This window comes from Chaetodon trifascialis, chromosome 14, assembly GCF_039877785.1.
Source record: "Chaetodon trifascialis isolate fChaTrf1 chromosome 14, fChaTrf1.hap1, whole genome shotgun sequence".
NCBI classification, from domain to species: domain Eukaryota; kingdom Metazoa; phylum Chordata; class Actinopteri; order Chaetodontiformes; family Chaetodontidae; genus Chaetodon; species Chaetodon trifascialis.
The window spans coordinates 25,471,214-25,498,120 of NC_092069.1; the positions used below are offsets into that span (position 1 = coordinate 25,471,214).

Genomic DNA, 26,907 nt, shown 5'->3' on the forward strand with positions numbered 1-26,907 from the left:
GAAGTGTTTTAAAACTGTTGAAACGTCCTGAAACCAGTAACAGTCCAGAAAGCGTGTTCATGGCAACGAATTCGACCAGTCTGAGTCTGACATTTCATTCACCTCCCTCTGTTATCTGCATCTCTGGCCGTTCCTCCTGAGACGTCACCACGTCGCGGTGTCTTTCCCGTGGCACCTCTCAGTCTGCAGGTGGCTCTAAAAGCAGGAAGTGGACACAATAACACGAACACCTGCAACGCGGTACAGCAGCATCACAAACTAGAGCCTCAGAAATGACACAGAGGTGAATCGTACAGAAAGTCTTTTCCACTCTTCAGGACATTTACAGCTGTAATACACAACACTTCATTCATAGTCTGTAGTTGTGTACTTACATGTTCAAACCCAGACGACAACAACTCCCATGATGCCACGCTGCATCACAGCATCATCAGACTTTGTCAACAACATCCCCTGAATGGTCACACCTGCAAAGGAAAACTGAAGTAAAGAGCATTAACAGTGACTGAAAACTTTTTCATCCAGGCAGGAAGTGAAATTTCCTACATCTGTGAACGCACCAGAAGTTTTGAATGAAACTCAAATATAACAATAAAACCATTGATTAAGCATCAGAATATGCAGCTTGTATTGGTGATAAACGGGGGTGTGATGAGGCTGCAGAGTCTAAAAACTCACCAGCGAGGCTGAATCACCAGCTGCACTGGGGGCCCTGACTCTGCGGCCCCCCAGAGACTCCGGCTGTAGTAGTAGTAGTTACCTTGTGCTGAGGGTGAATCAGGAAACGATGAGGGGAAAGCGGCTGTGGATCCAGATAAAACTCATGTTTCATCGTCTGCTTCGTGACATCTGTGACTGCTCTGTGAACTTTATCCATGTAAATCTGCTGCAGTGACTCAGACGTTGCCATAAAGTGCAGCTTCGCAGCAGAAAGGTGGCTGAAATGAATCATGTCCAAAGCAAACAGGAGGAGACAGAGGAGCCTTCATTCATGTCGCTGTCAGCTCGGCTCCTTCTCTGTGTTTTACTGCAGCTTTAGAGGGACATAAATCCTCTTGGTGGATACAGATTGTACTTGCGGAACCGTTTTGGCCTCCTGTTGCTTTTATTGTCTCTTTTAATGATTAACTGAGCGGATGAAGGCTGCAGGGAAACCAGAGGTACAGTCTGGGGTCAGATAACAGAACCGTGTTTTTCTCTTCATTAGAATTATGTGACAGTGGTTTAATGAAGAGAGATGGGCGCGCAGGCTGCTCTTGTTGGCTTTTAGCACCATATTTCAGTAAGTTTCGGGCCCTCCTCCCGTGCGCAGCGCCGTCGGCCAGCGCTCCACAAAGGCGTGGCCACTGACGTCTCCAGATCGGCCAAACCTTAAACCAGCACCCTGAGGACCGGGGAGCGGATGAGGGGAAATGAGTTTAATTACGCGTCAGGAAGGAAGAAGTTGTGGAGGAATACCGCGCAGGGTAGATGTGATGTCCGTGTGTAGTTTCACTTTTGCGCGTTCCTGTTTTTCCTGCGTCCTCTCAGTTTGCAGCGGCGGCACCGGAGACGCTGACAGCCGAGCGAACTCCAGCAGCAGCGGCTGATCCGTCCCCGTGAGCGCCGCCGGAGCCCAGGCACAGGTTTGTGACACGGAACAGCCTTTTCATTTGTGACTTCTGTATCCAGAGGAGCGCAGGCGGTGTGAGCGCAGCGCGCCGCGGAGCAGAAGCGGCAGCCGGCAGCCCGACAGGTGCAGCTCCGCTCCGCTCCGCTCGCTTTGATTCCGCTGATAAGAAACAGACGCGTTTCTCCGGAAACTTTACGCAGAGCTTCGCTTCTTCAGGAGTTCAGCAGTGGGTTTATGTGGTGACTGATCTTAGTTAGCTGTCCAGGTGACAATCAGCTGACTTACTGTTAAACAGGTGAAAGGTTAAAGGCGTTTAAAAGGACCTTTATAGGAGCTGGTTCACTGCATCCAGCTTTTAGGAACTAAGATCTAAAAATCAATTTTGCAGCTTTCAGGAACATCCAGGAGTTCATTAAACAGAACTAATTGAGTGAAATATGAATTAATACTGCTGATTTTATGGTCATCACGTGCTCAGAGACTCCAGTTTATTAACGTGTCACAGAGCAGCCTCACCTCTGAGTCCATTTAGTGGCTGTTCCAGAGCTTTCGGCCATCCTCAGCAGATGCAGTTGTCATGGAAATGCAGATGTTAAAATGTAAGTTATTCTCTTCCATGTTTCTATCTGTACGTTTGGCGTTTGTGCAGTGATATTTTGAAGAAAAGGAAAAAGGAGTTCAGTTCTTGAGCAGTCATCTGGAGACAATAGAGACATCAGACATGGACTGACTGCCTGCCCCTCCTTCCTTTACATGGCTGCAGCTTCTTCAGTGTCTCAGAGAAGGAAAAGTCCAGACAGCTCCGGCTGTCCACCAGCAAACCGGAGAATATTTAAATTTCAGATTTTATTAGCCTCTTGAGAAACTAGCCCAGTCAGAGCAGGTCTGAAGGCTGAGGCTGGTGTTTGAGCTGCAGTGTCTTCACTCCACAGGACGTGGAACGAGTGTCTGCTGTCAGTATTTTGACTTGAAAACCCAGAAAAAGAAGTCATGTGGGTACAAATGTAAAAACTGGACTCAGTGTTGCATCAGAATAATTTTATATGAGGAACTTCCTGTAAAGAATAAGCAGTAATAAGTGTTGAAAAGCATCATCCTTCCTCGTATCTAACGTGTAGTTTGCGTGAAGGTCGGTCATCAGCCCTAATAAGGACGACGTCTCATCACTGCCTCTGCTCAGCTGCACTGCAGCCAGTTTGACCACTAAATCACATGTTTGTCTGAGCTGAGGTTCATCCAAGACATGAAGAAGTTTGCAAACCTCAAACCAGCAGGTGTAAATCAGCCCGGTCAGACCTGCCAGTGAAACAGGTTAATGTTCCTGCAGAGCTCTGACTTCACTCTTCCTCTCAAACTTCCTGCAGACTCTCGTTCCTCCGCAGCGTCTTACCGTCGTTTTTTCGGGAGGGACGTTTGTTTTGCGCTCTGATCTCTTGACGTCGCTGGTGATTATTCTCTGCTCCTGCTCCTCAGGCTCCTCAGAGGACAGCGGTGAGGATGTCCGCCTGTCAGCCTCCTCTCCGCAGCCTTGAGTCTGCTCAGCGTGTAATAATAATCTGTCTGTAACTGTAAATACCAGATTCCTTTTCCACTCGCAAATAACTGAGCTGTGGGGGAGTGAACGTGTGTGTGTGTGTGTGTGTGTGTGTGTGTGTGTGTGTGTGTGTGTGTGTGTGTGTGTGTGTGTGTGTGTGTGTGTGTGTGTGTGTGTGTGTGTGTGTGTGTGTGTGTGGAGGGGAGGATGCAGGGAAGTCCTGCCATTACCAGAAATAAAAACTTGGACTGTGAGCACATCCCCTTCTGCTCTTCGGGGTTTCGCCCACGTTGAAAAGCATTCCACCGGCCGGCGCCGAAAACTCGCCAAGGTCACGCTGCTCAGCCGTTCCTGATAGCTCCCCCACGCCATCCACAGGTCGTCCATCACCCGAGATACCCGAGTACAGGGTGTAACGAAAACACGGCGGCTGAAACGCAGCTCTGTGCGTGTGTTTCCACGCTGGGTGTCGAGCCGCGGCGGTAGAGGAGTCGTGCCAGTGAAAAGGTTTCAGACCTCTGAGGAGAAAGCCGCTGGACTGTGGACGGCGCTCGGTGTCAGAGAAGCTGTCTGAGCCAAAGGTTGTGCGTAAAGCTGCGAACTGTGGGATGAACCGCTGCTCGGAGCTGCTTCCTGCTGCCATGGATCAGTGCAGGAGTCTCACATGCGTGACCTTGACTTCATGTTTAACGCACCAGTCAGCAGCTGATGTGATGCCAGAAACTTAACTGGCAACTCTTTTGTTAATCATCTAAGTAATCTTTCAAGCAAAATGCCAACATTTCTCTAGTTCCAGTTTCTCATGCACACCGTTCAAACTGCGCTTTGCATTTAAAAACTAAAGACTAAAAGTGGAGTCATGCTTAAAAGACTTGAGCTCATGATGCTCAGTCTGCTGCAGTGACGGCTGTGGCTCAAAAACACTCAAAGAAAGCTGAATCAGATGAAAACGCTGCAGGTTTTCAGACCTTAAGCGGCTTTCTGCACGAGCAGAGTTTGAATATAAAACTTTGTTTTGTGAAAACTCCAGAGGACACCTCTAACCGTCTCTAAATATAGCCCATTGTGTTGTAATGGGACCAGCGTGTTCTGCTGAACGGATGAAATCACAGCTTCCTGTCGGCTCATGTGATTGGCTGTTGGTGTGTGTTTTGGCCATTCGATGACCGCTTTGGTCGATTAAGGCTGTTGTTTTTTTAATGTTGTGTATTTTAGCCGTGATGAGTGCTGGAGGTCGAACTCTGAGGCTTATTTTAAAGTGACAGCAGGTGTGCAAACCTTGTGTGTGTGTGTGTTTTGAGCTTTGACTCCCAGTGGTGTGTGGAGGTCAGACATGGCTCTACGCACACATAAGCACGTCTTCATATCAAAAAGACGCCATGAGTGGGACTCACGCACTTTGACCCACGTTGCTGCAGCCGGCGCTGCTTCACAGATCAAAGTTGTGCAGATCTTCATGCATAGAAATGATCCATTTAAAAATGTATATGCTCATATTTTGTATCTGCATATTGTTTGAAATGTAGGCTGTAGAAATGCATTAATTAACATTTGACAACTAAAATATTTTGTTGTGAATATGATGCTAATTATGATTATCATGCTAACTGCTAACGGTCATGCATGTTAAAGGAAAGCTTAAAAACGTGACATTTCCAAAGCAGGAGCAGGGTGATGTGCAGCGTCTTTCCTCATTGTTTCAGCTTCTCGCAGTCACAGTGATGAACTGATGAAGAGTTTTAATCTTTGGTCATTTAATCTCTGATGTCTCCCCACATTTTCTCGCAGGGACAGGCTGGAGAAGACGGGACTTATTAAGGACGTGGTGTATTTTGTGCAGTGCAGTGCCACATTAGACGGGGCGCACCTGTCTGGCAGGTAGACGGAGCAGCAGTGACAGAAATGACTCCCCATGCCGGCGCTGTAATCAGCCCGTCGGTTCTGCCGAAGCCCCTCGCCGCCGCGCTCCTCTGCCAGCCCGTCCGGCTCCTCGCGCTCCCATGTAATTTGTCCACCTCTTCAATTCAGCACAGCTCGCCTCCTCCAGCAGCTCCTTGTCGGCTTTGTGAGGCTGAGAGAATGGAGGAATAGAGGCCGGCTAATGGTTTTGGTGGGGGTCTTTGTGTTTTGGTATGTGCTGCTGGCTGGGAGCCTTGTCCTCAGGGGAGGGGGGGCTCGGCGCTCCTTTATACAAGAAATAAACAGGTTTTGATACGCGGGCCTGCAAACCATATTTTCATTCATGTTCGGGTCCTGTTTCGTGCGGCTCGCTCGTGATATTTCTGTTTCTCACACTTGCTTTGTTAAAGTCCGCGGCCCTGCGTGCCCTCTGGAGCTTTTCATACGTGGATGTTGAAGCTGATGGTTTTTTAAAGTGCAGCTCCAGCTGAGATGGTGAAGGCCAACATGCTTTGACCTTATCTTCTGTCGTCCAGAGGAGGCAGATCTGAGCAGCATTGCTGGTCAGAAGCATGAGAGATCCCTTTATCATGAGATGAAACCACATTTTTCCAGTGTGAACAGGGTCTTTGGTGGGCGCTCCCTCTTTGACTGGACTCTGCAGGGTGTTCAGGCTTTTTCCATCGTTCATTAACTAGTTCATTACTACATGTTTGAACTAGAAATCCCAGTGTTAATAACTGAATAACATCCGTCCAGCTTTTACATTTTATGTCCCAAACAACCAGGAAGGTGGAGGATTAAAGTGTCTGCAACAAGCAGTTATTTTCAAATCTCAGGATTTGATCATGACTGACGAGCGTCTTTTAAAGCTGAAGTCCTCTCAGTTTGGGGACGTTTTTGAAGATGCTAGTGAGACATTTACTCAGATGGTAGATTTAAACCTCATAAAGCAGATTGTGATCATTGCTGAAGGCTGGAAACAGTACGAGGACAAAATATGTAAAGAAAGTGAGAGAAGGCATTTTTCTAAACATCACACTTTATTCATACATTAATATGAAGACTTTAGACGCTCAAACACAAATAATTTACACTGCAAAAAATAAGAAATGCCCCTCAGTGACATCCTTCATCCTTCACTGCCATGAGCACATATTTAAATCTACATTTTCCCTCCACTGGCAGACTGTTCAAATTAAATTATATCTGAAGCCTGATTTTTTACAGTGTATCCTCCAGTGTTTCCCAGAGGCACGGCGACCTTTGACCTTTCGTGCTGTGTGTTGCGTCTGAACATGAAAGGCTGGCCTGGTTTACTTAACCTTCAATCAGTTTATTCCACAGACGCGATAACAGCAGACAATGACTCTGAGCTGGTGTTTGACCAGAAGTCCGTCCGACCGCGAGGCGTCGCTCCGCCGCCGCCGAGCTCGTCCAAAAACATTCACTTCCTGCTAAGAGGAGGTCCTGCCAAACTGTTTCCTGTCAATCATCAATCGAGAATCAGGACAGGCTTTTTCTGTATCGTCTTCAAATGAAACACTTTTCACAGTCAGTGAGGTCAGCGAGCCTCAGTGATGACACTGTAACTGGAAGCGTTAATGAGCGCGGAGGCTGAACGGATGCAGCCAGTACGGAGGTTTCCCCATAGACCACCACTATTAAACACATTCAGGACAGTTCACACGTACGTTTCCTCTGCGTCTGAGCCTCTCGTTCACTGAAATGTTGTTTCCATGTGACACAGCCTGTCGTTGCTTTTTGTATCCGATGACTGCTGGTTAGTTTCTGTTTGGCTCGTCGTAAATAACTACAGACAAATAAATAATTAGCTGCTATTGCCTATGTTATTAAATTATTATCGCTAAAGGAGAATAAGCTCGGTATTTATGTATATATAAATATCTTCTTCTCTGGTATTTGTCGTAGCGTTGACGTAGACTTTGTCGCCACCGGCTGGTCGACGTGCTTGTTTGAAATCGTGTTTGTGTTGCTGTGCGAGATATTTTAGAAAACAAAGGTCGTGTGGACAGAAGTTACGATATTTCGGTCATGTTTCGCCGCGTTTTGGGGGCATGTGTTGTCAAAGATTTATAATCTTCAAATCAGGATTGTTTCCATTTTTACAGAAACTGTAACGTGTCATCAGTTTGTCATTCATCTCTGATGTGAAATCAGTACAAAATAATAAAAAAAAACAGCTCCAGATACATTTCCCCTAAACTGTCTTCCTCATGTACAGCCAGTTTTCACAAATATGAGCTAAATACAGATGCACATGTCTCCTCCGGTGGATTTTAAATGCTCGTACTTTGCTAAGCTCCTCACTGATTGGGTTTCTCCTGTCTGATTGTATCTTGTGGGACTGGAGTGCTGTGGGAAAAGTTTGTGTTCACTGGAAATGAGAAAAGTAGGAAAGAAAGCAGCGAGTGCAGCCCTGCAGGCCTGTTTGTGAAGACCAGATCAGTGGTAACATGAAAGAAACGTCAGAATAAGAGTTGCATTAAGACAGTGTCCTTTGACCCTTTGTTGCCTGCCTGGTGGTTTACCATGGAAGGCTGCCATGAACACCAGTCTGTCCAAAGCTCAAACTTCAGCTCAGTCCGTCTGACAAAACAGCTCGTTATATAGTCGATGGGTGAAAACCTCACCGCCTGCAGAAGTAAGTGAGCCGTCTCCTCAGTCTTTGTCGTGTCTTTTTGATTCATTGTGCATTTTTTTGACTCGGCCGGTGAAATGTTTCGCTTCAGACCTTTTCCCAAACAACATGTTATTCACAGGCTGGTGGCTTCAGTAAATGTGAGAGTCTAATTCTGCCAAGTCTGAGCAGACACTCGGGTGTGAAATGTCAGCCAGGATGGAGGCAATTAGTTTTAATATGATCATTTCTATTATTGTGCCTGGTGTGTTTATTCTCTGTAACGCCTTGGTTTCCTGACGTGCAGCCGCTCTTACTGTGTAAGAGGATCCACCCTTCTTCCGTGCACTTGTTTTGTAAACCTCGATCTGGTTCTGTTCAGCTCTTACAGTTGAATTGTCATTTTCATAGAGCGCATCAGTCAGCGTCAGCCGCAGTCTCAACAGGTGTGACGGCAGAGTAATCCAATCAGCATGCAGGTGGACACAAACTGTCCCCACGTGGTCGGTTTGAAGGGGTTTCTTAGAAAAGTTCAGACGGTTCTGGAGTTTTGAGCATGTTTACGGGCGTTTTTACACCTCTAGCTCGTTTGCTCTGGTCTGAATCTGTTGAAGAGTTTGTGAAATTTTCCCTTTGGTGCAAGTTTCTCTTTGCACTTTGACACGGAGCGACTTCAGCTGGCATTTGCACATAACTGCGGTGATTATCGGGGTGATGAACCAGACAAAAGTGTACCAGCAGAATGCCAAATGCACTTCGAGGAAACGTCTTGAAAGGGATATTTGTGGACTTATATCTGATCTGGCATCAGCTTCATCCTGGTTCAGGAGCTGAACGCTGCTTCAGAGGAGGCTCTGCTGACCCTGCTCCTCCTCCCCAAAATGAACCCTACAGCCTCACAGAGACCCAAAGTAATGATGCGTTCAGTTGCTCCTTGACAGTGCCAAGTCTCTATGAAGTTGCCCTCAAAATGGAAACTGGGACAAGTTCCAAGTTTACAGTACAAGCTGTGATGTTTAACATCAACACATGATGGACGACTGACAGATAGTGTGCTCGGCCACTGACTCACATACTTTATCCATGTGTCTGTCATTCCATGTGATAAACATGTTCAGATTATGTGCACAGCGCGACCATGTGACTGGGGCACAAGGACTTGTGGGACACTGCAAAGGACACATGGCGCGTGTCCTTCAAAATTGGCTGGAAAAAAAAAAAACGTGAGGCTGCATTTGTGTGGTGTGTTTGGAGGAGTGTCTGAAAATGGGACAGAAGGTGTTGACCTGTTGTGACGTCTCCAGTGCAGCTCGTCAGTGGGAACACGCCGTCGTTGTTTCGGTCCAGCGCTCAGAATGAACAGGTACAGGTGCATTCTTCAGCTCGAGGCCACTTTGACCTGACACGTGTGAGACGCACACTGACTGCTGATGCGTTGACCTTTCTACTGTTTCGCATGATGTCTCCTGTCCACTCCGCAGCCACGCACAGTAACAGCTATGGAAAACTTTACAGTAACAGTATCTGAGCTTTCAAACGTATCTCTTTATTTTTAAGTCCTGTTTTGCTGTACAGTGTTGGTAAACTTTCAAAATCTGATAAGGAAGTAGGCGTTATCAGCAATAAATACCTGTGTTTGGCATCCAGCTTCTGGTTGTGCAATATGTATTTATCTACTACATTTTAATCTGTTGTCACGTGCTTTAAGGGTTTAGTATTTTTGGAAGGGGACACTCTCATGACCACGCCACCATGAACGCCCCACGTTCTGCCAGGTGTTGTCGGCAGGTGTGCCTCCGTAAAGGGAGACTGTGACTTTTGAGGAGATTTAATATTAACTGTTAGAGATGAAAAGTTGAATTCTGATATGATTTAGTGCATCCTCGCTCAGCTCAACACGCTGAAGGCTTTTGCTATGATCGGTAGCTTATTGTGGCTAATGTTAGCTAACGTCAGCAAAGTGATCAGATCTTTAAGACAGACCGTCAAGTCTGATTGAAGCATCTGGACTCAACACTCCTCCAGATGTGGCTCAGATCCAGTTTCACTTTTCATTTGCTTTTTTTTTGTTGTTGTTTTCCAAACTTATTTATTTATCCAGATGTAATCGGGATGTTCCAAAAAATGGGATTTGGGTCTGATGTCGTCTATAAGGCTTCGCTTTAGCATTTAATATTAGTGTATAATTGTGCCACGTGGCCACAGTTGTCACTAGCTAAAGTATCGGCTCATGTGAATCACCGTTGGGGTAAAACCTGCACTTCAGGGCCACCGTACTATAGATGAAAGTGACCTCCAGCTCGCTGTGTGTATTCTCTACTCAAGCACTGGTCTGTGGAGTATCAAATAATCAGATCAGAAACATCCAAAGGGACAGTTAAAAACCTGGAGGCGTCTCCGACGTCCCGGCCGTGTGCTTCTGCTCGTGGTTGGTGTGCTGAGCTGCCGGCGGCTGTGACGTGGATCCTCACACTCATTAACCAGCTGACGGCCTCTCTGGCACAGCTTGGTTACTGTATTCATTAAGCTGCGTCCCTCAGGCTGCTGTTTGCTTTTACATTCTGTCTCTGGATCAAACATTTGTAGTTTATATTACTGTTAATATACACAGAGGACACGGTGTGTCTCTTACCTTTCACCTGGGCTGGGAGTTACTGTGATTCCTCTACTTTTGGGGCTAACTAGAAACATAACTAAGAGCAGGCTCTTCAATGGATTTTCCATTTGATGATCCAGCGTCAAACGACGGCGACAGTTCGGTCAGCGTGAGGTCGCTTTCCATCGAAGTGATTGGAAATGTTTCGAACATGAACTGAAGAAACTCGGCTTCATCAGTTCTAATTATTTCTTTCTGCTGCTGTTGCAAAGCACAGTGGAACACGTACATCCAACAGCTTGTCTACTGAAACCTTCTGTCTAACCACGACGACACAGGTGTAGCTTACAGGTAGGAACACTGGTCAGTGCTGCCCTCTGGTGGTCGGGGGTATTAGCTCCTGATACCGTGATAATGGGTGCAAAGATGAAATCAAACGTTTGCTTTGTTCCACTTTGTGTCACAGGAACACTAAAGTAACAGCTGTGTGTGCATTAATAAGAGAATTGAAGCAGACATTTAAGAGTTCATTCAAAAGTTACTTTTATTTGCAGTAATTCACTTTTGTGAATTAACAAGTAACTGGAATTACTGATTTTCAGTAACTTGCACAACACTGCCTAGGACACAGTAGTAGGTGAGCTGTGACATCGCTGTGACATCATTAATCTGGCTCATCAGAGTCAGTTTGTGGCAAGTGCTCAGCAGAGCCTCACCTGTCCACGTCAGTCACATTATCTCGTACTGAGCACCTGAGCTCAGTGACTAGTCATCTGATATTTATCAGGAGCTAACAGATTCTGTGAGTTGATGTAACTGGTGATGCGTCTTACTGTGATTTTGGCTAATGGACGTTAGAAAGGAGGAATGAAAATGCCAGAAAGGTGAGACAGACACCTGTCTGCTGAGCATTTCCTGCTTACCTTTCTGCTTTGACGCGTAGCTACACTGAAACAGTCAGCAAATGAATTTGGACTGTAGTCGTCGAGGTATAGAAAAGTCTGCTGCACAACATTTTTTAAACATAAAAACTTCCTACAGGACATCGGAGTTCATGGTCCGGTTGCTGAAATGACAGCCAACCAGTGCTTGTGCACAGTGTGAATGAACCTTGTACGAGTTGAAGCCGTCTCCAGCCAGTTATTTAGATGCAGGTAAAGGTGCTGAGTTCGTAGACAGGTTCCTGGGTAGTTCTTCCCCCAGTCTATAAGTGTGTCCTAAAGCTCCCTTTGTCAGATCTTGTCCACACGTGCAGCAGCAGGATCTCATCTCGCCCTCCGACTGAGTCCCCAGTGAAGAAAACATCCCATTATCTTGTGTTTTCATGTGGATTCGTGAATGTCCTTGAACAATAGCAACACCGGTGGCAGGAGGGCGACCCCTGTTACCTCCCAGTGAACTGAAGTGAGTCACAACAGCTCAGGATTGGTTGTCTGATGCAGACCAAATGAAGGTAAACAATAAAAAAGCAGCATGTCTTGTTACGTCTGGACTTTTTGCAAATACAAACTGAATTCATCATTTCTGAGCAGGGAAAGAAGGTATTACCTCATTCTTCATACGATATCTCAGAGAGCTTTTTGTCAACAGCGTCTGCCAGAAACAGACTGCAGAGACTTTAATGAGGCTGCGTGTGTGTGTGTGTGTGTGTGTGTGCGTGTTCATTTATGTTGTCACATTGTGATTTAAGGGAGAAGTTGCTGATATTGCTCAACAGATGCTGATTTCAAAGCTATTCTCACTTTTCTTATTCATTCAAAGCATCTGACAGATGTGTTGTTTAGCGTGTTAGCATGCTAACATGCTCAAAATGACACTGCTAGCATGCTGATGTTTTACAGGTATTCTTACCATGACGTTGCTTTTATTTAGATGTTTTTTAATCTGTAAATCACGCGTCAGTGCTGAGTGGGACCTTGTCTGTTGCTTTATTTAATTCAGATTTCATATTTTAATTGTAACGCAGTCGCTCTTCTCCACCTCTGCCGCAGGACTCGTCTGCACTAGAATATGCACTAAGGAACCAGCTGCAGCGTCATCTTCATCATCACTGTCAGCACACGCAGTCGATTCGCCCTGACATGGCCTCCTCCCCCGGGCTGGATGCTCACCCGTTACCACTGCTTCAGCTCCAGGAGGTGGACTCCAGCAAAGCCTCAGAGAGGCCCGGCTCCCCGGGACTCCTGCCCGCCGTGTACAGCCCCCCTCTGGCCATAGAGAGCCACGCCGTCTGCATCCCCGCCCCGTACACGGACAGCAGCCACGAGTACAACCACGGCCACGGACCTCTGACCTTTTACAGCCCGTCCGTGCTGAGCTACGCCCGGCCGCCCATCACCGACAGCCCCTCGTCCCTGTGCCCCTCCCTCAGCCCGTCGGCCTTCTGGCCCTCCCACAGCCACCCCTCCATGCCCTCGCTGACCCTGCACTGCCCGCAGCCTCTCGTCTACAATGAATCCAGCCCCCACGCACCCTGGCTGGAGTCCAAAGCCCACAGCATCAATGCCAGCAGGTAGGTTAGCTGACACAAAGCCATTGATGGAAATACTATCAATAATAAAAAAAACGGTGAATCTGAACGTTTTGTCTCTAATGGACCTCTAGAAGCTTCGACTTCCATAAAACATGTTTGTGGTAAAATAAGTGTTTTCTTGTACTTTCGTGCACTGTGCGGCGTCATGATGTGGCCTGGCAGTGACCTTTAAGGACTTCTGCTGTTGTGTGATTTGAGCTGTGGTCAGTTCATCCAAAGACTTCCCTAAACATAAACATCTGCTGTCTTTGCCTCAGAAGTGAGGTGTTTGCAGAATGAAATCATTAGATCTGAGTTTGTTGTTCATGAACACTGTTTGAGCACATTGTAATGCAAAGCAGGAGCCGGTGAGCCTTTCTTAAATCTAAAAAACAGTTCAATTGTTTGTTTCTCTCATGTGTTTTTGTGTCTGTTAATGAAAAGTAAAATAAGTCCGTGGACAAAAACATAACTTAAAGCTGGTCATAGTGTTTTGCAGGTGTGTTTTTACAGGCGTCTGTTGGCTAATTATCAACTGAATAAACATGAATTTCACAAAATAGGTCATGTGGTTTAAATATTCCTCTGCTCAGATGATTGGATAACATGAAGGCCGCATGCAGAATCCAGTCAACTGAAGTGAAGAGTGTGATGATGAGTAGGTTGACCGTTTTGTTGCTGCTTGAACTTTTGCTAAAAGCTTCATCAAAAAGTTCACCGACTCTGCTGGATGGATTCCCTGTCACCACATCAGTCATTTCCCGTGCGGCCAGCTGACGGTCGTAGAGGCAGCGGTCATGGATGCTGCAGAGTCATACACACGTTATGTTTCCATGATGAACGTTTCTGATGCGGTTTTCCAGTTGACTGAAACACGGTTGTGGAGACATTTCCAGCATAAGAGTACCTGCAGGAAGACTAATGGACGGTGAATGACAGGCTAAAATTCCAAATGTCAAGTTGTCCCTTTTTCACAGAGTCCGTGTTTCTTCCTGCAGCTCCATCATCGGCTGTAACAAGCCGCTGGGGAAGAGATCGGGGGAAGGAGGGGAAGGCGTGAACTCCTCGTGTTCCTCGGCGGTCGGGAAAGCCGACATGCACTTCTGCGCCGTGTGTCACGACTACGCCTCGGGGTACCACTACGGCGTGTGGTCCTGCGAGGGCTGCAAGGCTTTCTTCAAGAGGAGCATCCAAGGTACCGGCTCGGCCTTTCAGCCCACGTCTGCACGGCGGTTATTCCTCGTCCACTGAAAGTCCTCTGCGCTGTCTTTCCTTTTCCGTAGGACACAATGACTACATCTGCCCCGCCACAAACCAGTGCACCATCGACAAGAACCGCCGTAAAAGCTGCCAGGCCTGCCGCTTACGGAAATGCTACGAAGTGGGCATGATGAAGTGTGGTAGGTGCTCACCTCTTTTAAGTTTTGTCATTTTGTACTGAAAGAAAAAAGCTCGCTAATTAACGTTAGCCTTATCCTTATGCACCAGTTCATTACCTTCAGCCAGGCTAGCAGTTTCCCCTTGCTTCCAGTCTTTATGCTAAGCTAAGCTAACATCGCTGTAGCTTCACATTTAAAGGACAGACACTTTATTATAGTTTTCACAAAATGTTATGTCCTACATTTATTAAATAGCATAAACACAGTAGAATTAAACACAGCAGATCAGCAAATGTTTTGCTTTGTGTCATTTTAAAGCAGTTTGGCGTCTCTGGCAGCCCGTATCTCCGCTGTCCGAATGCCTGCTCGCCGTTTGATTGAGATATTCGATAATAATGTTAGTGCATGTTTAATCATTTAAAACTCTGATCAATAGCTTGTGGCAGGCCGTCATTGGGGTAAAACCTGGAGTGCATCAAAGATAAAAGATGTCGCGTCTTTCTTTCCTGCTTTCTCTGCCTCGCCGTTGCGATTGGTTGGCCTGTCACTGATTTCGAGTCACCATGATTGAACGATATGAAAATAGAAACTACCGCCATCATTAAGAAGGAGTTTTCTGTTTGGGAAGGCAGCATGACCCATGTCCATACAAGTCATTTACTGTCTGTCCCAGCGTCTCTGTGGTCTTTCATGTCATGCCGTTCAGCTCTATTGATTACTCTGAAGCTGGTGTCATGCTGGTTTGTTGCCCTGCAGCACAGCTGGGAACCGGACTCACCACACTTATGATTGCACATAGTGATGAAGACCTTTGTGTGTAGAAATGCCTTCGCTCTATTTAAGCCCTGCTCAAAGGTCGAGAGCCTGCTGCTGATAGCTGGAGAGTTCTTAAGAAAGCAGAAAGATGGCGTTTTGGTTTTTATTCATCAGTCATCTTAGATAAAGTACGAAGCGGCCTCACGGGTCAGTTTCTCCCGCTGTCTTCACGCCAGGTGTGAGGCGTGAGCGCTGCAGCCACCGAGGAGCCCGACACCGCCGCGGTGGACTCCAGCCTCGGGACCCCACCGGCAGAAGTTTGGTCAGGGTGGGGCTGGGTTCTCAGGCCCAGCGGCTTCTCCACCTGGAGGCTCCTCTCGCCCCCCTCCCTCACGGGAACCATGTGCACCACTCGGCCATGAGCCCGGAGGAGTTCATCTCCCGCATCATGGAGGCGGAGCCTCCAGAGATCTACCTCATGGAGGACCTGAAGAAGCCCTTCACCGAGGCCAGCATGATGATGTCCCTCACCAACCTGGCAGACAAGGAACTGGTCCTCATGATCAGCTGGGCGAAAAAGATCCCAGGTAACATCCAGACTGTCTTAATACTTAAAGTCACATCGTTCCCAAAATCTGTGACTTTTTACCTTTTTTTTTTTTTTAATTCAACATTTAAAAACAAACCTGTTGCATCAGTATTTAATGTATTCTGTAACACTGTCCATGAAAGTGACAGCATTTGAATTGTTGTAGATTTTTCTTCAGTTTTCAGTTGAAGCTTTTGATTATTTGGTTTTATTGAACTCTCCACGCTGTGCCTCCAGAGCACGGAGAAACACGACACAGGACGTCATCAAACCTCTGTTTTTCCTGCTCCTTCTGCTTACTTTGGGGAAAAAGTTCCTTGTTTACGTGTTGTTTTGGTCACAGTCTTTGCTTATTGTCAGTACAGACTCCACGGAGGAACTTAGCTTCAGTCCAGTTTGCACGCAGTCAAACGAAGCGCGACGTTGTGTTTGGCCTCGCCGGGTGAAAGAGCCGTTTCAAGGTTAAGGTCAGGGAAACGTTCGGGCCCTGCGATGTGTGGGGATGATGCAGGTCAGTGGAACCAGTTTGGCTTCGTCACCACCAGCAGTGTGTGGAAGTCAGGCTTACTGAAAGTCAGGCTGAGGGTTATAAAGGGAAAACAAACCGCGGCTACAGTAAACACGTCTTCAGCCGTTGTTCATGAGTGTTGTGTGTCAGACGTTGTGTGTGATGGTTAAATAAACAAACAAATGAGATCATGGCTGCGTGGATAGGCCGAGACCAGTCAGAGGATGTAATCATTAACCTTTTGTGTCTAAACTTATAGGCTGTAATTAGCCACTGACTGATCCAGCTTCTCTTTCACCACTTTCCCGTCCATTTTTTTACCTTTTCCTCGTCTTTTCTTACCTTTCATTCCTTCTCCTCTCCTCTCCTCTCAGCCAGCGTTCAGCCCAGCAGGAAACTCCTCAGGAGAGGTGTTAATGTGAAGGGATCACAAAGAGCTTTCTTTCCAGCTTTTTGAATAAAGACCATTTTCCCAGATTTTTTAAAAGACAATTTTCCCTGTTTTTTTCTACACTCTGACAGAAAATGAGAGTGCTTTGTCTGCTTTGTAAAAGACCTGAGGAAGCACAGACAGGTGAGCAAGGTGCTGCCGGGCGAAAGACATCATTTCTGCTCCGTGATGTCTCCGTTCGTTAGCGTCTGTAGTTTAGAGCGTCTCTGTTTCTGTCTGTAACTCATCATGATGTTTAAAAGCTGAACTCACTGCGGCAACAAATACTTTTTCCCTGAGAATCAGACGAGAAGACTGACATGAATTTGAGCTTTGTGCCTTCAGTACTCGATGGGATGCACATGTTTAGATTGGGAAATTGGTGAAAACTAGCGGCCTAGCTCTCTGCAGTGGCTTTAACTTAGCTTAGCATCATGACTGCCATGAGGGAGAAACTACAAGCTTTCATCAAGAGAAGTGAACTTGACAAGATTTAGCAAAGGTGTGATGACAGGACTGATGAAATACTGCGTGAAGCCTCTGAGCCAGCTGCTGCTGGTCGGTAAAAACCTGGAAAGTACAAGATAAGATCTAATCAAACCACAACATCTTGTTAACCACTTCTTTGTGAATGTGTCTCTTGGAGAGCATGTTTAAACCGTCCAGCTTACATCATCCTCAGGGGTTTGTACCTTCAGTCATTTTGACGCTCGTTTTGCCTCCAATGCAAAGATGTTCCAGCTACTAAAAATGTTTGAATCCAGGCAGAAAATGGACATGAGGTGGAAATCAGCCTGTCTGTCTCTGTCTGTCTGCAGGCTTTGTAGAGCTGAGTCTAGCTGACCAGATCCACCTGCTGAAGTGCTGCTGGCTGGAGATCCTGATGCTGGGCCTGATGTGGAGGTCGGTGGATCATCCTGGAAAACTGATCTTCTCTCCAGACTTCAAACTCAACAGGTGAGCAGGCTCGACACCTTTCACACCTTCTGTCATCGAGGTACAAAGCACACTTACGACCACTCTGTCCTGAGCCCTTCAGAGAGCTGGTTTCCTGTCATGAAGGCAGCCTGTATGGAACTGCGTCACGTTTTGTCTTCTGGAAGGAGGCATCTCACATGTTTTCTTGCCTGTTGGGGCAGCATACAGGGCAAAAAATCCTCCCGAAGCTGATTTTTGAATTTAGAAGTTCTGTGCGCGGGCCAGTCTGCAGGTTTAAAGTCATCGGGAAAGACTGGCTGTTTTTGTCTTTGTCTTTGTGTCAATGAGTCCATGAACTCCTCTGCAGTCCCTTTGCTTTATATCAAAGCTTTTATTTTGAAACATCAGCAAGACGTGTTGAATTTCATTAACAGCCGCTTAACCTCGAGTGACGCTCCGTAGAGTCAATTAACAGAAACACTGTTCTCACTCGCTAATTAATTCACGTCAAAGGCAAAAACTGGCAGAATAAGTAATTCAGAGGTGAAAGTTACTTCTTTAACTCAAGAGCTGCACTGATGTACTGCTTTATTTTCTGCTATTTTACACTTCACTGCTTTTCACTGCCAATACTCTAACAGCCGTAGTTACTTATTATGTTATTTAATATAAAATATAGCACACTGTAATAATTAAACTACACAGTAACAAGTAAAGTAGTATCTTCATCTTGACCTGTTAGTTCATTAAAATGCTCCTCAAAGGCGTTAATAGTAGTAAATAAGTACTTGAGTATGTATGTTTTTTTTATGTTCATGTATTTTTTTTTATGTTCATGTATTTTTTTTACTTGATTCAGATATTTGACCACAGTGGAAAATGTTCGTATCATTTCATTACCTTTACTGAAACGATCTGCATTTACTCCACCGTTGCAGCAGGCTGTCCGTCTCTAATAATAGGCCGTCTCAAACAAAGGCCTCCTCTCTTCGCTCGACAGTTTATGGCACTTGAATCTCAAAGCTGAACAAAGGTGAGCTGTGCAGTCTGAATGTGGGTTGGCCGTGCTGATGCCGTGTTTGCCACAACATAGATTGTGGTTACAGTATAATCTTCCCACAGTGTTACACTCTGATGACGAGCTGACATCACACAAACAGAGACGAGCGGGCCTTGAAACGGTGAAAAGATATCGGCGGTGTTTGCTGCTGATATCTCTGCTTCTTCTGGACTGCTGCCTCATTTTCTTGCCAGAACTCTTTTTATCATTGGCTGCTCCCACGCTGACCTTCAACTTTGTCCAGACAGCAGTTGGCTGACTCTGACTCCTCACTTCACCCTTTGTATTCATGGTAAACATGCTGTAATTAAGACGCCACTTCGCCAGCAGCTTGAACTCCTTGATGAACCGCAGTATATTTCCTCCTGTAATTTGTCAGCAGTAGCAGTATTTAATCCTCCTGCAGTGCAGTCAGACGACGACAGGAAGTCAAGTCCAGATGTTTGGCTGGAGCTGTTGTTTCTGGAGTTCGCAGGAAGGTGTGCAGCAGTGTGCTTGACCCTGTCAAACATATAGAAACACATGACTTTTTTGCGATGATGATTTAATTTATGACTATTTGGACCAGACATTTTGACTGCCTTCTGATTTGTCCTGGATGTTCCTGGTTCCCACATTCAGAACAATAAAAAACACGGTCAGCTGCTTGATATTTTCTCTGTGCCGCCGTGAGCTCCAAGCCCATTGGCTCCCACTGAAGACATGCTGTAGTTTCCTTCTTAAATAAAAGCTCAGTCGTGTCCTAAAACAGAACAACTGTGTAGTTTTCAGCAAACATGGCTCAAAGGGAATAGAGCATTTGTTGGGACTATTTTCAGCGGCGGATGAATCCATATTTAGTGCTGTAGTGAGTGTTAGTGGCAGCAGGACGGTGTGTGTGTGTGTGTGTGTGTGTGTGTGTGTGTGTGTGTGTGTGTGTGTGTGTGTGTGTGTGTGTGTGTGTGTCAGAGTAAACTACAGTGTGTGTGTTCATGGTGACGGTTTTATTGGACTCCTAATGCAGATTTGTCCTGATAAATTGACTCTAATGGGGACAGCAGGGACAGAAAGCCGGACTCCGTCTTGCTCACCTGGCAGGTGAGTTTGCTGTTTGACCTTTCTTCCCCCACTACCACGGAAACTGTCTCTACAGGCTTAGGTCGACCTTGGATGTGTTTTCATAACACACACTCATTCTGGTCCCCGTTAGCCCGCGCTAGTCCTGTCTCCTTGGACGGCTCAGGACAACATCCTGGACACAAATCCGCTCGACCAGAAGCTCAAAGGGAGCCAGTTTTCTGTCTCTGGATCTCCTTTCATCTTCATCCTCTCTCCTCTTCCTCCACTGTTTCACTGTGGATTTTTACTTTTTAACAAACCGTGAAGCTGTTTTGGAGAAAAGTTGCCACATTGTGAATTTCCCAGCTGGAAGCCTCAAAACTGAAATAAAAAACTGTCTGAAAAGCAGAATTTTCCTGTCTGAGGTGCAAAGTTTGCGAAGGTAACGGGACACAGTTCATGTTTTGGAGCTAATCAACACTTTGGGTATTGTTTTGGGAGCAGATGTGAAGATTCCTCCACTTCAGCGCGTAAATTTGCATCCCAGCTGTAACACCTGCGGTCGGATTCAGACCCTCAGTTTGTTTTGATCTCTGATCTCATTATTGTAATTAGGTCATTAAGAGGCTCTTAGGTTGGCTTTGTCAGCGAGGCTGCTCTCAGCACCAGCTAATGAGCTGCGGCGTTATCAGGTGATGATAACACACCTGCCAACCAGGAGCCGCAGGCAGTCGGGCTCGGCCGTGATTCTCGTGCCGGTGCGATAAGCTCACCTGCGTGAGGGGCCTCAAAACCACGCCCACACCTCCAAACAAAGCAGCAGTTCAGCCAATCATCAGCCAGAGTCTCTGTTGTCTGCACAGCTTCCATAACTGTGATGATAAAATTAGGATTTAAAGTAAGTGTACTTAGTTCCATTCATGACCGTCTGTCTCTCGTGACCTCCCTCTCTCCTCCTCTCCTCCTCTCCTCCTCTCCTCCTCTCCTCCTCCCTTCTCACCTCCTTCTCTATGTTTTTTTTTAAATTCAAAAAGCTTTATTGGCTCAATGAGGCACATTAACGTCGAAGCTGAAGCTCGTCTTCTCTCCTCTTCCTCCTCTTTAATCCCTTTGTTTTTCTCCTCCTCTTGCCTTTCCGTCGCTCTCCTCCTCCTGTCCTTTCGTCCCCCCCTCTCTGACATCCTCTGTGTCTCTGCAGGGAGGAGGGACAGTGTGTGGAGGGCATCATGGAGATTTTCGACATGCTGCTGGCAGCCACCTCCCGCTTTCGTGAGCTGAAGCTTCAGAGGGAGGAGTACGTCTGTCTGAAGGCCATGATCCTCCTCAACTCCAGTGAGTTTGACCGACCCGGACGAGCCTACGAGACACACTGTTAGTTTGCAGCGAGCGAGACATCCTGTTCGATGGGTCCAGCTTGTCCAGCGGACGGCGTTTGGCTCTTATGTAACTCAGATGATTTGTCCCTCGGCTTTGTTCTGCTCCTGAATCCTAATCTGGAACCGAGTGGGTCAATGACAGCTGAGCAGCCCGGTTGAACACATCTGATGAGCTCCTTATGAATCTCTCTGTTTAGGTTGATAAATAACTGATAAATAACTTCAGAGGCTTTGTTTTCTTATCGTCACTGCAGCGTCTCCAGCGTGTTTGCCTCTGCTCTTGTTTTGGCTTTTCTGGCCTGTTTCTCTCTCTGTTTGTGTCTCAGTTGCAGAATCAGGATATCTATAAAAACACAAGCTTTGAAATTGGGTGCAGAGTTTCTAAAGTACACTGAGCTGTGAGGGGAAAAAAGGACTTTTCAAACGGTTTTCCAGATGTCACAGATTAGTTCAGATGGCGCTGAGAAAAGCTGATTTGTGTCCGGCATCAATAGCAAATCATCGAATCGTTCGGTCAGATTTCAAGATGTTTTTTCTCCCGTCACATTTTGTTGGTCGAGAACACCGAAAGTCGTCGGCTACGAGCGATGACAGCAGAAACGTAACGTCGAAAATCTGAGATATGAAGCGAAGCCTTCTCACGTTCACAGCTTCTGCTTCAGGAGCGACTCGCTGAAGGTCCTGATGGAGAAATGAGGAGTTTGAAACACGATGATTCTCCTCAAACTGCTGCCGTGTGATCGTCTGCTGGTCTTGGTCTTCATGATCCTCTCGGTTCACCTGCTGCTGGTGGAAAACGTTAAACAAACAGCCGAAAAGTCGTGTTACAGGTGTTACAGGATTAACCTTAATCTCGCCGACCGTCTCCACATAACAGGTTATTAAATCCTTACGTTTGTGGTCTGTTTGACAAAAATTGCATGAAACAAATACTTACATGTAGTAATTCTGCAGTAAAACGCCTAAAAATGACTAAACCTACGTTATAAACTTTGTTGAGTCGTGTGCTCACGCAGACTTCAGGGAAACAGCAGATGTAACGTCAGAGAGCGAGGAGGGAAGCCGGCTAACGTGACTTAAAGTTACCTGAACAAAACTTTAACACGTTAACTCGTCTGTGAACATTTCCGCCTGAGTCACGTCAGATCAGGTCTTCATTAGACAACAACTCCCATGATCCCACGCTGTTTCGCAAACTGCGTCTTTTGTCATGGTGTTGGTTGAGAGCCCCCTAGTGGCAGAAACGCAGACTGTGTGTTGATGGCGTTTCGCGGTGGAAATCTCGCGGTCAGCTGAGCTGTACACTCACCTGTTGGACGTGACGTCATTAAACGTGCAGGTGACCCCCCCTCACACGTCAGCCTGGCAGGACGTTCAGCGTGTTTGAAGAAGCTTCACCCCCACCGAGCACGTCCTCGCAGAGTTTAACAAAGTTCCTCCCCGACACACACGCGCGCACACACACACACACACACACGCACACACACACGCACACACACACGCACACACACACACACGCACACACGCCGGCCTCTGCCAGACTCTGTTGACTCTGCTCCACTGCAGCTGCGGCTGAAAACAGGGCGAATTGTGAAAGAAGTGAAATTGAGTCTGAAAAGTCAAAGAGGAATTTGAGGATTTATGTATTTTGACAGATGGAACGCGGTGGCTCAACTGCTCCGTCTGTGGCGGAGGTGGGCGGACGGGGTGATCTACAGCTCCTCCTCGGCGCTGCCCCGGGACGTCCATCGTGATGTCTTCAGTGAGCCGCAGATGTTGACGAGCGTCTGTTTAACTGAAGACACTCCGCTTTTAGCAGGAGAGGTTTTGAAGTGAGCTGTCACAGCTCAGGCTGGAACGTGGATCGACCCGCCTCATAAAAGTCGTCATTCTCTTCGCTTGTTCAGCTTTTTAGATGCGTTCAGGACAGGAAATGTCAGCCGAACCCTGTCGATAGAAGGCAGCTGTGAGATTTACTGAGTACATTCATTCATTCATTCATTCATTCATTCATTCATTCATTCATTCAAGCTCTCCAGAGGATGAGCCTTAAGTTAGCATTAGCGCTAATTCTGAGAAGTCTCAACTGTACCGAGACCCTTCAGAGGAAGTGGTTCAGTCCGGTGTGTGCAGGTTTGAGTGAAGCGGCTCCTGAATCCAGGCGAGCTCTGCAGGGAGGGGTGCAGGTGAGCTAATTTAACAGTCGCTTGCAGGAAACCGGAGAATGAATCAAAGTCCGACCTGGACCAGCGCAGTGTAGACGTGGTTTTTGCTAGTTGACCTCCTGCCTGCGTGTTTCCTGTGTGACCAATCAGAGGACGTTCTCACATGGCTTGTTGTGCTGCAGTTTGACTCACTTGGAAAAGAAACCAGTGGGAAGTTCATCAGCTGATTCAGACCAGAGCAAACGATCTGTATGTGGGAAACGCCCTAAAGGAGCTTCTGTGGACTAAATCCAATAACTGATGAAAGATCAATGCTGGCTCAATACTTTGTGATGTGAGATATGTGTGTGTGTGTGTGTGTGTGTGTGTGTGTATGTGTGTGTGTTGCAGATCTGTGTACGAGCTCCCCTCAGACGGCGGAGGAGCTGGAGAGCAGGAACAAGCTGCTGCGTCTGCTCGACTCGGTGATCGACGCTCTGGTCTGGGCCATTTCCAAACTGGGCCTGTCGAGCCAGCAGCAGACTCTGCGCCTCGGACACCTCACCATGCTGCTCTCCCACATCCGCCACGTCAGGTACAGCGTGAAACCGCAGCAGAAGACGTAGTCAGAGACATTTAGACGCTAACTGTCTTTATGTCCGTCCTCTGAGTTTGTGAACTCAAACGTACGATGTGTGGACGGATCCTTCAAGTGAAGATGTCAGAGAGACTTTCCAAGGAACCAATAAAGCTTTATTTGTACAGCACTTTTCATACAGGAGATATTGTTACATTATGTTTTACACTTTAAAATCAGGAAGTTTAAGAATTTTTATCCAATGAGCTTTTAGAAGCTTTTGTCAACCCAGAAGGTGAAAGTTCACAGTCCAGTGAAGAAGCAAACATCCTGTAAAAGACCCAGTTTTCATGTTTACATATGAGGTTTTTGCCTGCAAGTTATGAAGTCCTTTTCTTCTTTTATTCATGTGTTAGTATGATATTAATGATATTTTCAATAACTAGGAAACTAAATTTCAAGAATTTGAATTTGAATTTGAAGAAATTGCATTGATGTCAAAGCTGCAGAGCGACTTAATTAAAATCAGTGTCTTAACATGCAGAACAAAATAGGAGACAACTTCTAGAAAATGTCCAACACTGAATGATATCATTGCATTTATTGGGACATTCTTCTTTTTAAGGAAGTATTTTAGGTGGAGATACTGTCGATAAAACACTTTATAATGAAAAGTCTAAGCCTGCAGAGCGATCAGCTGTTTGCTAACAGCTCCACGTCCTCCTGAAGACCCTGAAGGCTTGAAATGATTTGATCTGTGACGTGTGATTCGCTCGTCCTCTCTGTCCAGTAACAAAGGCATGGACCATCTGTCCACCATGAAGAGGAAGAACGTGGTGCTGGTCTACGACCTCCTCCTGGAGATGTTGGATGCCAACACGTCCAGCAGCAGCAGTCAGCCGTCGTCCTCGCCGAGCTCCGACACCTTCTCCGACCAGCAGCAGTACCCACAACCTGCGTCTCACCTGCAGCCGGGCTCAGACCAGACCGCCGCCGGCCACGCCGCCATGCCTCGGCACGGACCCGCTGAAGCCCCCAGCCTGGACGGACACCTGCAGGCTCCGCCCCTCCAGTCCTCACATCCGTTTCAGAGTTTAGAGGCGGCTCACATGGACGGCAAGTAAGTTAGAGACGTGAAGGAGACGCTGAAGTCCCTCAGATCAATCGAAGCAGTAAAACCGTTTAAAAATGTCATCGCAGAAAGAAAGAAAGAAACGAGTCCTTTACAACTGCACTTGTGTACTGATTTACTTCACTCTGGTAAATAACTGCAGTAACTCTCCCCACAGCTACGTCCACCCGGAGCAGTGGTCCCTGGAGACGGGAGACGCGGCTCCGTCAGCGCAACCAGCAGACTACATCAGCCCGGATCGCGTCGTCATGGAAGCGGCCTTAGTGACAGGACTGTAAGAGACAAACTGAGACTTGACGGCTTTCCGTCCCCCAAAGATCGAGAGGAAGAAACAAACAAAAAAAAAGGATGGTTAAAAAAAAAGTGCTGTCGTGAGGTAAATTTTTTCTCATGTTTAGATGTTTTTAGTCTTTGGAAAAAACAGCGTTTTGGATTGAATGTGTATTTGGTGTGCGTAACTATTTCCTGTGAATGTGCACTGCAGTGGGTGTTCATGAGAACATCGCTGACCTTCTGCCAGTAAGCTCGTTTTTTGATATACAGTATTTCTATGTCTTTTTTCACCTCGGTGTAACATCCAGAACAAGTCGACGCCTGCCGTGACTCACAGGACCTGCTTCATATGTCCGTTCGCTCGTCCTGCAGCTTCAGAACAGGCCGTGTTTTCTATCCCACTCTGGTGTTTTTCTCCTTCATGACTGCTGTGTACTTTGGTGTTTGAATCGGTGCCTGTTCATCCAGGATTTTTCTACTCTTTGTACAAACTACGAGTGTCAGTGGAGTCAATAAGCGGCAGTTTGTGGCCTTTCAACAAAATGACTGTTAACAGGCTTTCGTCTCTGTTCGTGTGGTTAAACTAAGGCTGGATTTACACTATGTGGCACAGATTCGTTTAAAAGTTAACACCAGCAAAGCAGAAAACATTAAGTCAAATTTACCTCCGTACACTTTAGTTGGTCTAAATTCACCACGTAAGCTCATAAAAGTTAGATATCATGTAAGTATATTGTTTGCTAACAGTGCATGTTACAATCTTTGCTAACTGTGTTCACTGTGACCTGCTAACTTTGCTACGTAAGCAGCTAACATGCCGAACCTCACACAGCGCATGTTAGCATGTTTGAATGAATTCAGTTTCTTGACACCAGCAAAACAGAAAAAATGTTAAATTTAACTTAATGCTTATTTCCTGCATGTACACCTAAAGTTCATGACAACTTTAGAAAACTGTAATGATAACGTGCTAATGCTAGCATATTATCATACTAAATATCACATGTAAAGGTGTAAGTATGTTAAAATGCTAACTTCACTGTGTTAGCAGTGTAGCAAGCTATGCACTGTTAGCATGTATCTCTGAAGGAGGTCATCAGGAAATCAGTAAATATGTCAACATTTGAGCATCAAAGTTCATCTTTTACGTCGGAGAAAGTGATCGCACATTCTACATTTAATGTTGATTTCAGGACACTCCAGGTCAGTTTCTTTCTGCCTTAGCTGCACTAGCCAAAATGTTAGCATGCTAACCATGTATTACAAGATCGTGACGTGCCAAACATCACATGATAAAGATTAGTGTGTGAACATGCTTATCGTACGCATGTTGACGTATTCACTGTGAATTAGCATGTTAGCATCAGCTAACAGTGTGACACATTTGGCACCAGCATTAGAAAAAAAACAACATACATTAATGTGTTCATTATGCACAATACATGTACGCTAAGCATGAATATGGTAACATGCTAATTGTGTTCGTGTTGACATACTCAACATAGAATGTTAGCAATGATGCAGTCTAGCTACACCGAATTAACTTACTTACTAAAAGTAAGTCATTTACGTAAGATTTGTTTTAAGTCAATCACATGCTAACGCATGTTGATGGTAACATCAGTGTATTGCTAAACAAGCTCATTTATATGCACTTTTTAAAAATTATTTAAATTAATAAAATACAGACCAAATTAATGTTATATACAGTGCTGTGATTTGTTAGAGGTAAATCTTTTTAACGTTTTTAACATTTTTTAAAAACACAGAAAGCAGATGGTTTTCTGTAGAAACCTAATTTTATTAATCACTGAGGTAGTGAACAGTCTTCTTTTTAATTGGAGCTTTATACAGAAGCCTCAGCCTAAACAAAGGAAAAGATGGATATATGCATCATTAGATCTGGTTTGCTTTGGATCCGTTTTGCCAAATT

The 26,907-nt window shown here is 46.1% G+C and overlaps 1 protein-coding gene across 2 annotated transcripts; it reads left to right on the top strand.

Moving 5' to 3' along the window:
* Positions 1 to 1,362: 1,362 nt before the first annotated feature.
* On the top strand, positions 1,363 to 25,045 carry esr2b (estrogen receptor 2b). 2 transcript variants are annotated; one of them, XM_070978796.1, is made up of 10 exons: positions 1,363 to 1,625; positions 12,274 to 12,794; positions 13,793 to 13,989; positions 14,078 to 14,194; positions 15,166 to 15,516; positions 17,275 to 17,413; positions 20,671 to 20,804; positions 23,404 to 23,587; positions 24,360 to 24,689; positions 24,859 to 25,045. In XM_070978796.1, exons 2-10 carry the CDS (start codon positions 12,364 to 12,366, stop codon positions 24,977 to 24,979), a joined length of 2,004 nt encoding a protein of 667 aa, XP_070834897.1. In that variant the 5' UTR covers positions 1,363 to 1,625; positions 12,274 to 12,363; the 3' UTR covers positions 24,980 to 25,045. The 2 variants fall into 2 exon arrangements, with proteins under 2 accessions (XP_070834897.1, XP_070834896.1); XM_070978795.1 differs by having other exon boundaries at positions 1,546 to 1,625; positions 13,772 to 13,989.
* Positions 25,046 to 26,907: the final 1,862 nt, after the last annotated feature.

What these genes read in the sequence shown, in the direction of transcription:
- esr2b (XM_070978795.1), top strand. Translation starts at nt 12,364, where the DNA reads ATGGCCTCCTCCCCCGGGCTGGATGCTCACCCGTTACCACTGCTTCAG. An exon ending in CTGGGCGAAAAAGATCCCAG is followed by an intron (nt 15,517 to 17,274) that starts GTAACATCCAGA and finishes GTCTGTCTGCAG; the next exon opens with GCTTTGTAGAGCTGAGTCTA. An exon ending in CCAGACTTCAAACTCAACAG is followed by an intron (nt 17,414 to 20,670) that starts GTGAGCAGGCTC and finishes GTGTCTCTGCAG; the next exon opens with GGAGGAGGGACAGTGTGTGG.